This window comes from Haemaphysalis longicornis, unplaced genomic scaffold (assembly GCF_048455015.1).
Source record: "Haemaphysalis longicornis isolate Haplotype H1 unplaced genomic scaffold, Haemaphysalis longicornis Haplotype H1 scaffold_12, whole genome shotgun sequence".
Taxonomy (NCBI): Eukaryota; Metazoa; Arthropoda; class Arachnida; order Ixodida; family Ixodidae; genus Haemaphysalis; species Haemaphysalis longicornis.
The window spans coordinates 78,990,881-79,007,446 of NW_027526225.1; the positions used below are offsets into that span (position 1 = coordinate 78,990,881).

At 44.3% G+C, this 16,566-nt stretch overlaps 1 protein-coding gene across 4 annotated transcripts in view; it reads left to right on the top strand.

Moving 5' to 3' along the window:
* The first annotated feature begins 4,545 nt into the window (after positions 1-4,545).
* Positions 4,546-16,566, top strand: part of LOC144162841 (mesoderm induction early response protein 1) — a 34,129-nt gene continuing 22,108 nt past the window's right edge. For 2 of the 4 annotated variants that reach the window (XM_077693534.1, XM_077693535.1), the window contains exons 1-3: positions 4,546-4,580; positions 5,311-5,335; positions 15,800-15,930. In XM_077693534.1, the coding sequence (XP_077549660.1) occupies positions 4,572-4,580; positions 5,311-5,335; positions 15,800-15,930 (165 nt within the window). In that variant the 5' untranslated portion in view covers positions 4,546-4,571. Of the gene's footprint in view, positions 4,581-5,038; positions 5,251-5,310; positions 5,336-15,799; positions 15,931-16,566 lie in introns of those variants that run through there. The other 2 variants (XM_077693536.1, XM_077693537.1) reach the window with 2 other exon arrangements.

The following is a 16,566-nucleotide window of genomic DNA, read 5'->3' on the forward strand; positions in this document are numbered from 1 at the left end:
CCAAGCTAGGATTTCGCCCTCGTCTATGCACTCCAGACCTTCTGTTGCGACTGCAACATCGCACCTTGAATCTGGCATATGCGCCAAAGCATGCAACTGAGGTTATCCTCGGTTTAGATATCTCCAAAGTCTTCGACACTATGCGACGCTCGGCCACACTAGAGATGGTGAACTAGAATGGCTTTGGAGAGCGCACGTACAACTACATTAAATCGTTCCTCTCGTCTTGTATACTCGCCCTTCATTTCGGAAACATTCACTCGGACTCCATTAAGCTGGGTAGCCTAGGAACCCCCAAGGTTCGGTACTGTCACCTTTTCTGTTTAACCTCGCCATGAGGGACCTTCCGGCTCTTCTCTGGGACATACCCTACCTATATCATTCCATCTACGCAGACGACATCACCCTGCGGATGGCTCGAGGCTCCCACAGCCAAATCCAGGAAGCCCTGCAACGGGCAACCCAAACCGTTGAGGAGTACGCAGCCGTGCGGGGCTTATCGTGTTCCCCACAAAAATCGGAGCTATTAATCTACAAAACACGTCATAAAAAACGACCGATATAAAACGTAACCACATCATCAGGAGCCAACATTCCCATAGTTCACTCCATAAAGGTCTTGGGACTCCGCCTAAATGCTAATGACCGACATACAGATGCACTCAGGGAGATTGTAAAGGTGGTATATCTAACCACCCGGGTCATCTACAGGGTTGCGACAAGGCACAAGGGCATCAAGGAGTCCAACCTTATTAAATGGTGCAAGCCTTTGTCATCTCGCGTGTTACATGCGCATTGCATTTTCTCACCCTGTCGAAGACGGAGCAGGAGAAGGCTGATAGCCTCATCCGCACGGCACACAAGTGAGCGCTCGGCCTCCCCCAACACACATCAACTGCAAACCTACTGCACCTCGGGATACACAATACCCTCTCTGAACTGATGTAGGCACAGCGAACCGCACTGCTAGAAAGAGTCTCTCTCAGCAGCTCTGCTGGTCGGTGCATCCTGAGGTCTTTGAGCCTCATACCACAAACACTACACTACACACGACTTGTTGCTGTTCCGACTTCTCTGAGGGGGGTCATCAGTGTTCCCTACGCCTAGGCGAATGCACCCCATGCACAATAGGAACACCGTGAGGCGAGAGCGAAGGCCCTTGCCAAACAACACCCACCAGGGTTTCCTTTGGTATGCACTGATGCCACCCCATATCACAACAGGAACATATTGGTACTAGCGGTGGTTGACTCCAAGGGGAGCTCCATCGCTACCGCATCTGTAAGCTGCACGTCCTTCACATAGGCAGAGGAAATGGCAATCGATCTAGCCATAGCCCACAGTCGGTCTCCACATCTAAACATCATAACCAATTCCAAATCGGCCGTACCAAATTTTTTAAACGGCCAGGTATCATCTAGAATTTTGACAACCCTGTCGCAAGGGCCCACACCTCATAGCCAAACCTTCCGCATCATCTGGTCACCGGCACATTCTGGCCTGATAGGAAATGAGGGAGCGAATGAGACTGCTCGAGATATGGTTCGCCGAAAGCCTCATAGGACCCCTGAAGACAGCCCACAACTTTTTGGTTATAAGGACCGCCTCCATACTTTCGGCGATATCCTCAACCATTTCCGCCAGGATCGTGCCTTCTTCCCACCATCGCATCCATCGCTCAGTCGACGGCATGCACCCCTTCTTAGGCAGCTTCAGACACTATCATTTCCCACTCCACATCTCATGTCCATCATATATCCGGCGGAATACAAAGACGCTTGCCCTTTCTGTTCTGTGGAACGAGCCTCACTTCACCACACCATTTGGTCATGCCCAGTAATACCGGCATCACGTAGAAGATATCATCCCATCCTTCATAACATATCATCCTTACAGGAGTAGGAGCATCCAGCTAGCCCGCCAGCCAAGTGCCACGCGCAACGCAATATAAGATCGATGTGGTCGAGCGAATTCGTCGGGCAAGGTGAGTGTGAAACTGCCAAGGCCAAGCGAAATGAACAATAGTACAAGGCGGGCATGAACAGAAAACGGCATTGCCGTACATGGTGGAGGCACCCTTTGAACGGTCCCGTGCTGTCGCTATTGGGTCATAGTGCTCAACACATAACTGTTTTTGTTTCCCACAAGACCCAGCAATGTGATAGATAAGACCCAGCAATGTGACGGATAAGACAGTTGAACCTTCGCGAGTAAACCATGTTGTGGCGAAAATTATAGCTCGGTATTCCTACAGTGACTTGCTGCGGCGGCCAGCGAGTGCCAACAGGTACGTGTCTCCATCCATCGCCTTCTCTATTTTGCTCCACCCTTGCGGCAGACGCGCATGAATTGGGCCCTCTGGCAAAAAAAACAGTGGAATGACAACGCGGCGACACTGATAAGCAGAGAGCAGAGATATCGGGAGAAAGAGCGTCGTGAAAGGAAGAAACTTGGATCGAGCGGGCGGGGAAAGCGGGTGTCCGGTCATCACCGCGGGGTTGCGTCATGTGTTTTCGCGTTTGTCGGCGGCTCAACGGGAGCTTCAAATTCACGGTCCACCTGCCACCTGAACTTAGAGTTCTCGTGGTTGGCACGTTGGCATACTGCTACCGTGTGGGCCGTTGCAGGTTAACTCCCGCTCACGAGTACCCGCCTGTTTGCTTGCGTGTGCTCAGTAAGTGGTCTGGCCCGCCTGCGGACGTTTGCACATCAAGCAGCGTCAAACGGGGGTTAAGAATAAAGAAGGTCAGGATGAGGCGGCGAAGCGGTATAAAATATGGGAGAAGTGCTGGTTTATCCGCGCCAGAATCCGTCGTATGAAGCGGACCGCATGCACCCGAGCATCATATCAACGGGGGTTTTCAATGCATTGTTTCTATGGGGAGTTTGCCACGACCGCAGGGATCCGCCGTAAGAAGTGAGTCGTCGTAAGTCCGGGGGACGTATCAGTGGGGTTCCACTGTACTACTAGTTATTACTCAGTGGTGCAATCACCACAACTTTTCGGCAAAATAAAGTTGTTACTACAACTACTACTATAGTACTCGTGTCAGATGAGTTTTATGTCAGGGTCAGCCAACTCTTTCAGCTGTCGATTTCTGTAAAGTTGTGGTTTTTCTACGTAGGTGAAAAAGATTTAATTTTGCGATCACCCTATCGTTGGAGTGTTACGATTTTAAGTGATTCACCAAGACTACCACTGGATTCTTGAGCTTTGCCAGTGTATTCTAGGCCTTTTTTTATGGCTGCATAGGTAAATTTATGATCCGCTTCACCTGCTCCTGCTAACGTCTAAAGATACCTCGAACACTCGCGGTGGCGGACTTAGATTGGAAGCCAAGCAGATATGAAATTCTGAGTTGCGTCTGTTTCAGAAATGTTCATTTCGAGCTCATTTCAAGAAAGGGTGTAGTTCCAGTTACGAGGCCTTTGAACGTAGAGTTTAAGTACAAATAGCATCTTAGGTAGACTGCAGTACGTAATGCGCGCACCAGTGCGTGTAAAAAACCAACCCCTCCTCAAACAGGAACAGGGTGCAAGCGAAGCCAGTCCAACCATGTGAAGCCATAAACCAATCCATTGTGAAGTCCCTCTCAAAAGAAATGCCCAACCCCTGCTTGCCGAACCCCTTCAGAGGACCGCCGTTGTCGTTTCGCCTGACAATTTCCAATTGCTGAAAGTCAGGATTAGCTCTCCGAGCACGCGCACGTTCACGGGCCCGCTTCCGTTGTCGTTCTTTCAGGGCTGCCTCCTCTTTGGCGTAGCGGACCAAGCGCGGCCTACCCATGGCGCAGTTGAGCGAGCTAACCTCCCTTTCCCTTCTCCGAAGGAAGGGACCATGATCTGGCGTGCCACTTGCGGGAGCGGGGGCTTCCGGCCGCCAGCTGCGGGCGATGAGTGAGTTTTGGCGCACGATGTCAACAGCACCACAGACCTCGACACCAGTCAGCCAATTGCGCTTTAAAAAAAGAAGGCAAAGTACGTGCAGAACCCGTCGTTTGCCTTTCAGAAAGAAGCCTTATGGGGCCGGCCACGAGATGCATGACGCCTCTTCCAGAGCAACCTGCGACGAATATCGACGGAGTGAACGCGGGTTAAAAACTGCCTCTTTATAAACATTCCGGGAATGTTGCTTCCCAAGCGAAAGCGAAAGAAGCAACAATTTTTCTACTATGCTGTTCATGACTTTGGTATTTAAACATAACAGACGATACAAAACAATATCATCTGCGTGCTTGAATGAGCTGAAAACAGCGAGGGATCTGCGATATTTTTTTTTTTTTGTTATGGAGGCAAATTTTTACATTGGATAATCGGGCGTCAATCTAAGTCTGTCGTCTGCAACCGTTTATCGTTGCCAGCTTTGCGAAAAATTTCGGCTAAACATCAACCGAAGTAAAATGTATTTGTTTTAAAATAAAAATATTGTTTTAAATCAAATACCGTTTTCAAAAAAAGTAAACATTTCAAAGATTTTGCATTTAATTGAAATAAAATTTGCTTATTACTGCCTGGACGTAATTCGTCGCTGGCGACCTCACTCGATCGTATCGCGAACATCAGCGGGCAAAATGGCCGAGGTTTGTAAGCGTTATTTACCCTTCAGTTCTTGTCGCCAAAAACGCTGTTTCATTCTTTAGTGCTCGAACGGCGTAATTTTAGCCTTATTTCGGGCGCTGTGAAACTTCCCCAGACTCCGCAGAACGCGTCTTCCCCGGACTGTATTTACTGGCACTCGAGTTATCCGCGCGCTTTTTTGTTGTTGTGTGGTCGCTTCCTCCACTGTCCATGGCTGCTGTCAGTGGCGACAAGATTCGATTTCCGTCAACCGGGAATTCGTGAAAGAAAAGCACGCGGCTTACGCGTTGCCGCAAAGAGCTCGGCAAACTTTTCAACTCCGCGCGCATCGCTGGAGTCCGTTTCGACAGCTTGCAGACGACGAACGTCGGAGCGCCGTCCGACGCTTTGGCGCACAGCTCGTACGGCGGAAAGCGCGCGGTCGCACCAGTCTACGATAAGCTTAAGCATTGTGAGATTTTTTTCCTTCGCCGTCGCGGCAGTCGCGGGATGTGATAAGCCAATTCGGCGCTGCCAGCAATGCTCAACACTGGGGCGAACGGTGCCGAAATTGTCGACTAAACGTAGCAGACGATGTAGCAGACCTTCCGACCCCCCGTACTGCAGGTCCGATCACAGCGCCCATAGGTCGCATGTTAGCATGTTTATATCGCCGACGTTGAGAGCGGTGACGTAAGCGTGTCGAAAGGCGCAGCCTATGACGCATTGTAATCGCGAAACTTGCTGTTTCAGGCCAACTCGAGCGATGGAGCCGCTGGTGAGCTGACTTTTTGCCTTACCTCTCCCGTTTTGATTGAACGAAGTTTCGGACGTCACGAGTTTTCGCACGCGTTGGAGGAACCAGGTTTACCGCTATGTGCTTTGTTCCCCTTCAAATAGCAGCTAGTCTTATCTAGCGGGTTGTGATACTGCGGGGACGTGAAATAACGCCAGCAGTTCTGTAAATTAATGCTCATTGGGCGGAAAGTTCGCTCTAAATTCCTTTGCAACCGACGGCGTCATAAGCGCCCAGATCTCCACGCCTTACGATGTTTAGCAAATCCCAACTTATCGATGTCCTCTCGTGCGTGCAATTTTCACACTGCGCCTTCATCCTGTTCCTGTTCCTTCTTACCCCACACAAGACAGGAATTACGCGATTTTTCTGTCTCGCTTTGGAGCTGCTGCTTTTGTGAGGCACATAATGCCTCTTTTAGAAAATGAAGGTTGCGCTCCTAAACAGTTTTTAGCAAAAGTGGGAATAAAATTAACTCACAGGCACGCCTTGCACACGTTGTACTCTTGTCTAGCCTTTGGGAGCCCCGTACAGCCGATAGAAATGTTGCCATTGAGGTTGTTCTACGTAGAGCAGGAAATCACGAAATTATAGATAATAACGTGACAGCCTCAATCGTTAACACGTAGAGGATAACACAAATGGAGGCAGTGTTAAGCAGTTTTCAAGCAGATGATTTTATCTACGTTGTTGCGTCATATTTGACTAGCCTTGAGAAACGCGATAAACAGAGTGTCAACTACATTTGCACATCTTTACTCGTGTTTGACTAAAATCGTGTCATTACTTAAAAGTAAGGTTGCAGACAGTACCGCACCACAAGGAATGTGTCTATAACGGATGAAATCCTCTAATATGGTGGTTGTTGCAGTGCTTACATTTGAAATAAAGGCCTTTGCATTGTTACAAGAGCACCAATTTTAAGTACGGAGCTATTTCTCATACCTGCTGACAAAAACTCATTGGATGGTATAGTTAAAACAAAAAAAAAACTTCTCGCTCAAGGTTTCAGTGCTTGGCAATGAAACCCAGCTGTATGTAAACTGCTGTAAACAGATGGGGCTTTACAGTGATAGTCGGGACGCCTTACTTCATGGAGTTAGCTTTAAGGGAAAGAAAAACGCTTAACAATGCTAGAGGCCTAATAAATTCAATTTTTAGCTTTAAGGGAAAGAAAAACGCTTAACAATGCTAGAGCCCTAATTAATTCGATTTAAAGCAGGGGAAAACGATCACTGTTTTCGCGCACGCGTGCGTGTGCTACTTACGCCTGGCGTCGTACAAGCTGAGCCACATATGTTATGACTGGCAGCAGCTGTGGAGAGTAGTTTTAGCTTGGGGCCTCTCTGCTCTCGTAGAGAAAGAATGTCGTGGTTGTTGGTTGCGAAAGTGGTTAAAACCGGATTGAAAAGAAAAAAAAAATCTGTGTTATTGCATCTAAACAAACAACGCACAAATTGAACAGGTGCAATTGAGGTTGGCACTTATTTCTGTTCTTCCTATGCCCTGTTCCATATCCAGTTGTAGGTTCCAACCAGCCAAAGTCTGTACGGTCTCAAAATCTTCATTAGCGAATGCCGTTCATGCAGTTTACAGTCAAAATGTTGATAAAAATAATTTTAGAATAGCAAAATTTGAAACATTTAGGCCTTTAACAGCATTGTGACTCCTGAGCCATTGTAGCTGTCTAGGAACTCTCAAGACAAACTAATGGCAGAAGAAATTTGACCTACATCTATAAAATAACTCATAGATAAATCTACAGGTACACTTAAAAATAGGCCATAGATAAATGTACGAGGCCAGAGAATAATGGACATATATGTTGGCATTTTTCTCGGTTTGAACCGTTTCTGACACAATGAAAATTGCAGGAGTCCATTTGAAGAACCCGCTGAAGAGTTTACGATATAATATCATTTTTATGTCTGCACTCCAAATGTAGAAGAAGGGAATCTGGTGGGCTGTGCAATTAAATTATATTTGGTTGCCACTAGAATACAATGCTGCCTTAGTCACTATTTGGAATGCCATATTATATGCCGCCAAAGGTGAAACACAATGAAACCAGAATGTTGCAGCTACCATTGTCCATTTCCAAGGCTCCTGTTACGTGGGAGAGTTCAATGTAATTCTAGCCAGACCACTAAACTGAAAGTGTGTTTGAAGTAGAATATTGAACAATTAGCATTGTTGCATTGGGGTGTGTGATGTAAACACGAATCCGAAAGTATTTTCATCTAGGTGTGGCTATTATCCTTCGGTAATTACTATGACCTGGGAGTTCACGCCGTAAGAAAGTTCTGAATGGGCAGGCAAGTCTCTAACATAAACCTAAATTGTCAAAAAAGACATAAAATAGGCACTTTCAGAGACGAACTGCTGGCTTAACATAAAGTTGGTTCTAATGAACGAAAGGAACGGCCATATTTAATGTTTAAATGCATCGTACATAGCTTGCAACACTAATGAGAAAAAAGAAATCTCATCCTCCTCTGCAATATGTGCACACTACATAATATACTTTTGACCAACGAGAGAACAAAGTAACTTTCTGTTTGGCACGAAAATTTCAATTGGGTGTTCGGTTGCTTCCGCTCCCCCCCCCCTGGAATTTCGAACTTTTGTTTAGTTTGACTCTGCTGCTAAAAATTTGCCGAGGGCCTCTGTATGGATAAGTGCCCCCCCCCCCCCCCCCCCGGAAAAAGGTCTACGGGCGCCCATGGTTGGTTCGTACTCTTAAAGAATAGAGGGAAAGCAGATGGTTCATTTATCGTGTGAGAAGGATGAATAAATGGTGCGCAAAATGTGGTATTGAGTGCTGGAGCAGGTATGAGTTGTTTATGACCTTGCCGAACACCTGGTAGGAAGTTCCACTCAACGATTGCGCACATTTTAGGCTTTGAGATTCTTCGCTTCGTGAATGTCAAACCAATACTTGGAGTTTTGACTATGTTTCTTTACGAAAAATTCTGGAGGTGCAAAACATTGGTTGTGTGAGCCGAAGCACTTGAATTTCGTGAATACAAAAGGCTCTGCCTTAAGTTGGTGCCGCCTTTTCATTAAGCTCCTTTTTTTTAAAGAATAAGAATACTTTTATATTGTTACCTCAACCATAATTCAGCATCAGCTTTTTTATTTTATAGGGTACTTTATTGAGTTCGGAAAGGCTACCTGCCATCATTGACAGCACAGAATTTGATCCAACTTTATCATGCGTATCAAAAATGCACACCAATTGTGAAGTTGTTGTTACCTGAAGTTTTTGTTAAAATATCCCAGTCCCCGCCTGAAGTGTTCAAATATCGTTTATTCTGACGGATAAAAGGGCTTTGTTATGTGGTGAAACATGGGGGGAGGGGGAGAGAGAAAGGGAAATTTCAGAAAACATGGCTGAAAAAATTGCTATCGTGTAGAGGGCACAAAGGAATAGAGTTCTTGGTGTGATATACTTTTGAGCTGAGTGCCAAGGTTCTGTAAAGTCAGTCTCCTCTCTTTTGGGGTTGGTCAGGGAAAAAAAGTTTAAATTTTTAGCATCTGTGCAAATAACCCTTAAGGACACGAAACCATTCTGAAGACTAAATTTAGAGGCTTGGGAGATGTTAAGGAGCTTAGAAAAATGTTTAGTCCTTCTCAGTGCCTTTAGTAGATGGTTAGTTTGAAAACCTCGCCTTCTCGAATTTCGTTGTAGTGGAGGAATGCGTTGCCCAATTTAGAAGCCTGCTTCGAGTGGGTGTGAGTCAGTTAAACTCTTTTGCTGTTGAAGTTCCTGTAATATTCAAGCACTTTTTTTAGGCGTTTGTATGGGTAATCTTTGGCTTTACAAATCTGTTTGATAACGTGATGGTTTTTAAAAGGGATCCTTTAAATCGTATTTATTGTTCTTAAAGGAGCCATGAAGAGAAAATACAACTTCGTGTAATTTGAAAGAACTAGGATTCAGTATCTCACTCAGCTCCATTACAGCCACAAAAGATGTTTTTTTAACGAAAAAGAAGCAAGAAATATTTAAAAACTTTCAAATTTTGCGCCACAGTGACGTGTTATGAGCAAGAATGGCGTCATACGGGCCAACAATAAAACAGTTTTCAGTGTGTTAACTGCACGTTAGCATTCAAGTGATGCGGTCAAATGGAACTAGAGGCCCCATTACAGACGTCCAGTCATGTGTTGTTGCGACAGGTCAGTTAGGCGGCTGCCAATCGCACAAACAAGGTTCCGTGATGTCATAGAAAAGTTGCGGGAAGTTGGCTAGGAGGTCGCGACTGCTTCACAGCTTTTCTTTAATATCTCTGTTATTTGTTCGAAGATTGCGATGATATTGGTGTCATTGTTATGGGGACTAAGCAGTCTTTCTAATAAACCCAGCTTGTATTTTGTCTTCATGGCTCCTTTAAGGTAAATCTGAAGACATTTCTGAAAACAAAACAGAGTATATAGAAGTGGTGCAGAAAACTGAAGTGAAGCGAATTTTAGCTAATGGGGAAAATCTTACCTTTAGGAAGGAATATAGCAAAACAGGCTTCTCCACTTTACACTGCGTTGAAGCATAATTTCCTAAAAAGACTGATTTTGATTTATAACGCCATTCTACGGAAAACCTTCAGAAACAAAAAAAGAACATCTCAATAACTGTGTGGGCACTCCAGTTACTGAGGGATTTGAGAAAATACTTTTAGGCCTTTGGGTGGAAAATTGTCTGCAAATACTTAAACTTCTTTTTAGACATTTGTTGAGTAGTTGCCACTATTAAAAAAAATCATTTTTCTGCGTGCAAAAGAGGCATTGAGGGATTTGTAAAAATGCATGGTATTTATTTAATCCCAAAAATTTGCTATTTATCCAGCCTCGATAACATTGAAATTTTTAAAAATATCAAAGTTGTTTACCGACATTTGTGTCAGCATCCTTAGATGCAAGTACCAACTAGATAACTGTGCTTTAAGAGATATTGCTGGGCTTGTAAATGCACATGTAAGCCAAGTGCCATTCTTCATTATGATTAGCAATGAAACTTTTAAACATTCTGAAATTTTATTGGATGTTCACGTGACACAACTTGGGATGGAAAAGCCGATTTGATGACTTTGTGGGCTGAGAGATGTTTTGATAGTTGTGAAATGCTGTCACTGTGCATTTATCCTCTGTAATAATAAGCTATTTTAAAATCCTGATTTTTTAGACTGCTATGAGTAACACTTAACACAAAAAGTAATTTGAAAACTCACAGGCGTTAGAGTTGCTTTGGAATTTTCGAAAACATGTTTTAACTAAATGTTACTCACTTCACCTTGTTGCGTGTGAAATGTAAAAAAAAAAAGATTGTTTGTTTTTGAACTAAATACAGTGCATAACCTTTCCCAGTTTCGCACCCTTGTTTTTTAAACCTTTGTATTTGAACCATTAGATGTAAATACCAGTTTGATATCCTTGAGGGAGAGCCTTGGAGATTTAAGGGATTTGAAGAGCATGTTAAGGCCATTTTCGTTCTGGTAGCAGGAAAATTTAACAAAAAAATCCAGCCTTAGTGAACCTCTAAAATCAGAGAAGAAATGTTCTCTAAAAATTTTGCGTCTAGAGTTAGCAGCTTAGGTTGTGCCATAATAATGAATCATTCAGTCGTGCCGACTTGTCGCACGCACACATGCATGCGCGAATCAATCAGTTAAAAGGTGGTTACTATATACATAAGCAGAAAGAGGTCCATTCGTCAAAGACCACGTGGGTACTTCCTAACAATATGCGCATAAATGAAAGTTAAAGCAGCGGCCAAGTGTCGTTTGGAATCATGAATGAATTGTACTCACGTCTCCGATAGAAGTCGAAGTATGCACATTGTCATTTTTGTTTTTTCTCCTCTTTTTCCTTTCATCCGGAAGACAGCGCATTTATATTTAAGAGGGTGGTTTTCTCGGCAGCGCCTAACTTCATCGCTATCGAAAGATCTGTGCAAGGGGTGGTACACCGGAAAGAAATCTTTTGAGATGCAGTGTAGTTTACTAGTTAGTGCCAGCTTTCAAAACAAAAAAAAGTGTTGGGCAAGTTATGTTACTTGGCGCAATGATCGACAGCATTTACTCCAGGTGCATTAGTTGGAGCGTGTTTTGTTTTTGTTCTTTCTTTCTCCTATTTCAAATTCTTGGTGCAAATTAACCGTGGCACCCCTGATTTGCACAAGCTCATTCAAAATATGAGCGGCCCCTCGTTTCTGTAAATAAAAAAAAAAGCCAAATTAAGGGCACATGAAAAGTGCGAGAAAGTGCAATTTGGGAGGCCTGCGCTGTACCTGGTCTTTCAGAAGGGTGTTCATATGCGTTAGCGAAATTTTTTACAATGTGGATTTTATAAAATAGCTTATTGCCATTGTTGGGCTTATCTCTTATGGGGACTCACTGGTACAGCCCGCCACGAGGATTGCCAATAAAATTTGCGCCAAGGGCCTATTCAAAGAAGAGCTTAGAATGGGCCAATTACCTGGCAATTCTCATGAATGAATGTAGTGGGCAGACAGTTTCCCACTGTTGCGAAATACTAGTCAGGCTCAAATTGGACAAGACCATCTTCTGAAACATGTTCAAGCAGCTGTTTCGATAAAAAAGTAGGCTGATATGACTGTTGTGCCCCAGGGTATTCTCTAAAGTGGCCATGCCGAAGATAAAGCTCGTGTACCTCCCTTCCGCGCCCTGTGTTATCAGCCCTATCTGCCCTTGGTTGCTAGTGAGATAGTCCGTAGTTGGTCATTATTGTTTGAACCTGTCACGATTCCGTGTTTCTTTGTCTCTGTTTGATACATCTTATCAACGGTAACAAAAGGATTACCGGTGCGACAATGTTCGCTGATAAATGAATGTGTGGTGGTAGTTGCTGCGAGAGCAGTGAACAAACTCGCAATGAATGCGTGAGCGTACTGCCAGTGCTGTCGTGATCGCCGCTGCCTTCATGCCACTCAACACTACACACAAACAAGCAAAATATGCATAAACTTCAACTTTTACATGTAAGCTGCAGTCATGGTAGATTTTGTTGTTTGGATCGAGCATCAAAAGTATATGTGTTTCGACCACCTGTTTAAAGTTTGAAGGGTCTTATAGCCCACCTTATACACGTATGCGAAAAGTGCTGTTGATGCAGTTGACCAACAAATTTGGTCTGTCATCATGTGGGTAACTTGTGAGTAGCGAGTAACTAACAAAATCTGAAAAGGAGTCTACCAAAAAGGCATGCGATTAATAATGCTTGTACTGTCGGTTGTTCTGTGTAAGGGATGGCGTTCAGTAAGCTGTGGAAAATAGATTTTTTGTCTTGCCTTTTTATTTTCTTGTCTCATGTTGTAAATTTTATGTATTTAAAAAAAAACTGGATTCAAAGAGTTGGTGAGGAATTGGAAATTGTGGTTAAAAAAAGTAAGGCTTCGTAATTTCTTGACGCGTTGTCAGCTGCCTTGTATATCAGTGCTTTATTTTTTAAGGCTGCACGTTCAGTAGTGGCAGCTAATAGTAGATTGGCTCTGGTTGCACAAGTATTTGTGGAAATACAGTAGCCGACCAATTTTTTGGGGCCTGGAGGGGATTGAAAAATAGTCCGAATAAAAGAGCAGTCCGGAAAATTTGTGATTCATTACTCCTATGGGACAACTGGCAGTTCCTCGTCCAAGTCCAGAATATCCAGCTAGTCCGAGTTTTTGGAGTCCAAAAAAACAGTCAACTACTGTATTGGCTAAAGGTACTAATCATGATGAGGTGTCTTATGGTGTTATAAAATTATGAATTGGGTTAAATTCATTCGATAGAGTCAGCTTTCCCTCCTTGAGCATTTCTGAAATCAATTGGAATTTTAAATGAGCAAACAAAATTTGAGTCCCTTGAGGAGTAATTGAGGATTAATCTGCTAGTTACTCAAAAATCCAGAGTCATTTTAATCTTACATATGCCCCTAACTTAGTTTGTGAATAGTGGTCACCATTTCAAAGTAGCAAGCCCCCTCTCTTCTTTCTTTTTTTCTTTCTTGTAAAAGAAGAGCTTCTGCTATTGAGTCGAACTGCTATATATAGAACCCTGTGTTGTTTAATTTTCCCTTCTTATACAATTCTATTTGCTGTAAAGGGGGTTTCTTTGGATGCTCGATATTCGTGGAATAAGTTTGAGCACTAGTTATGCAATAATTTCCTGGGGTACTGAACTCACGAGCTGTAGCAAACTATAAACAAAGAAGGGCCAAAAACACCAATTACCATTCATGCTTTCTGATATCTGTGTCCGTATTATTCTCTTATCTGAGTTCCTGAATGGCTGCTGTGCATTATGGCGGACTGGTTAACCTTCTGGTATGACCATACCTGTTCTTGTATCAACTAATTCCGACATTAGTTGAAACCGCCCATTCTCCATTTTCTGCAGTTATTGTCATCGCCTATTGTCAGCAGCCTGTTTAGGTACACCACTGTACAAAGGCCTCTCCTGTAGCCATCCAACCGGTCCTGTCTTGCGCTCTTTGGTTTCCCACATTCCGTCCTTGTAATTACGCCCATTTTTAGTTTCCAGGTAGATTGGAAAAAGTGCCAGTGTTGTATAATAGCTCCGTGTAATTAATTGTACTGGATAGGGATGTGACATGGGTGTCGTGTGTGCACTTTTCGTAGATGATACGTAGCAGTTGAGGGGACTGGCTAAATGTTTAGATGGATTGAGAATGAAACTATGAAATTAATTTCCTCTTGCTCCTTGTTCTTCATGTTACCCTGCCATTTGTTCTCTCTCTCTCTCTCTCTCTCTCTCTCTCTCTCTCTCTCTCTCTCTCTGATGTCTTTATTTTGGCACCTTGGTTAACTTGATTGATTGATTGACTGGGGGTTTTAACGCGCCGACGCTACACATGTAATGAGGCGCACCGTAGTGGAGGGCTCTGGATTAATTTTGACCACCTGGGGATCTTTAACGTGCGCCGAAAGCTCGAATGCGTCAGTTAACCTGGACTGGCTAATTCTCGGTGGGTCGGAGCTAGTCGAAACGCATTAGGCATCTGTGCTTCGACTGCCAACCTGATTTGTGAGGCAGACTGGCAAAGTGATTGTGTCAGTGCTAGCTCCAACATAATTCGGTTTGTCTAAGATGCCTGCTTGACAGGCAGTGTGAAAAGTCTGTGCTAATACATACTCACTAGTATGCTCTAACTTGTTTTGGGCAGTGTGTTGGAGCCCACATGTTGAAGCCCAACGTGTTGAAACCCACAGCCCCGTTAGGCACACACACTCACACGATGCTTTCGGCAAGAACACCACAACCCACTCCAGCCGGGAGCTTGCTTTATTAGCGCACACTAGAGTGAACTAGCTTGTACAGTGATGATGATGATGGTCACTGTGGCACCATCTAGGTGAGACGCGACACACTGCACAATACACAAAGTAATGTAAATGTACACGTGCAAGGGGCGTGTACGTAACCGTCCTCATTCTAGACCTGAGTGTCCCTTTATTCGTTCCGCCCTCCCTCAGCTTCCTTTTTGCTACTGTACCCCTTATTGGTGTCTATGCAAAACTTCTTTTTAAATTAGACCTTTGTGTCATATCCTGTTTTAACGAGAATCGGCGTGTCTACTCTGGACGGTCCTCTGGGCCGCTAGGTTAGACCTTCCGGACTTAATAAAGTTCAATGTCTGGCTGTGTGTCTGTTTTAACAATGAGAAGCCTTGTGGTAGTAATTTTTTGTCTGCTGGTTCGGCGTATGCAAGAAATGGCTTCAGTTCGCCTGGGCAGGAAAAGCAGTTATCGGAAATTTCGCGTTTCACTCAGCCCCTCTCGCGTTTCACTCTTGTGAATCAAAGCTTGTAACTCAGTGGCCATGTTGCCAGTTGGCTCGACTTGGCTTGACTTGCAGCTTAGCCCTTTGTGACACGGCATGTACAATTGTGCACGTGACTTTTAAGAGCGTTCTTAAGAGTTACAATCGTTGTCGTCCCCACTTGAGCCGCTCAGCCAGCGTTCGCATTTCTCACTCTACGGAATGGTGCGGCCATCTCGTGAATGCCGGGCCTTTACCATCCATCAATGCTTTACCAGAACAAGAGAACAAGATAGACGCCTTGGTGTTCTACGGCGCACCAAGTGGTGTTCATAGGGTTACCTTTTCTGTCTAGTTAAAACGTTTATTAAAGCAAAACTGAAGTTAATATATAAGGGCTACAGATCCCGATAATGTGTATACATTTTCTATTGTAGTAAGGGGTAAGAAACGGTGGTCACGTTTACCATAGCATGTTCACGATTAGGACACGACCTAATTTATTAACTACTTATGAGATCGAGTTGTTTATGGTTTTTAAGTGAAATTTTGGTTATCAAAAGCATACACAGGCAGTTACAAATTTTTCTGCCGGCTACATCCTAATGCGTGTCGCAAAGGGTTTGGTGATTGTTTCACCCTTGGGCTCCCCTTGTGTTCCCTGCAGCGGACAGTGACCAGGACTTTGACCCCTCGGCGGAGATGCTTGTCGATGAGTACGATGATGAGAAGACGCTAGACGAGGAAGAGGCTCTGGAGAGTGACGCCAGCGACGACGAGCTCAACACACTGCAGAAGGTGGGTGCAGGCTGTTGGCCTTGGAAGAGACCACGCGGATGAGCGGCTGTGTGACCAGGAGCGTGTGTCACGTCCGTAATGTGCCGTTCCCTCTCTCGCTGTCTCACTCGCAATTTATTTATTTATTTATTTCCCTCTCTCTTTCCTTCCCTTTTCTTTCTTCCTTCCTTGCCTTCCTTCCTTCTTTCTTTCTTAGTCCAGAGAACTGTGAAATGGCAGCGACACAGTAGGTCCGTAGCAGGATTACCCACCTATGCCAAAACGTGCGACTTCATCCCCTGTGCTGTCTGATCTTGTGAGGCCCTACAGTTGCGATTTTTCTTCCCTAGTTTTTGTACTTTAAGGCGACAGAATTGATATGCTAAGTAGTAACCTATACTGCATGATGAAAACACGAAAAGCTAAATAAAATAACCTTTTGTTTCAACTTAAAATTCGCAGCTTCCTTCGTGCTTTCAACTTTTATTCAGTGAGAAACGGGCCTCTGTTTGCTTGTAGGTAAGCAATTGAAGCTGTCATTTCCATCCCACTTTTTCTTTTTTTCATCTTTTCTGCGGCATAAAGAACGTTTCACCAACGGAGAAGACCTAGAACTGCCCATATGTTGGTTGAGCTGTGAGCTGCTGCCGCCTAAAC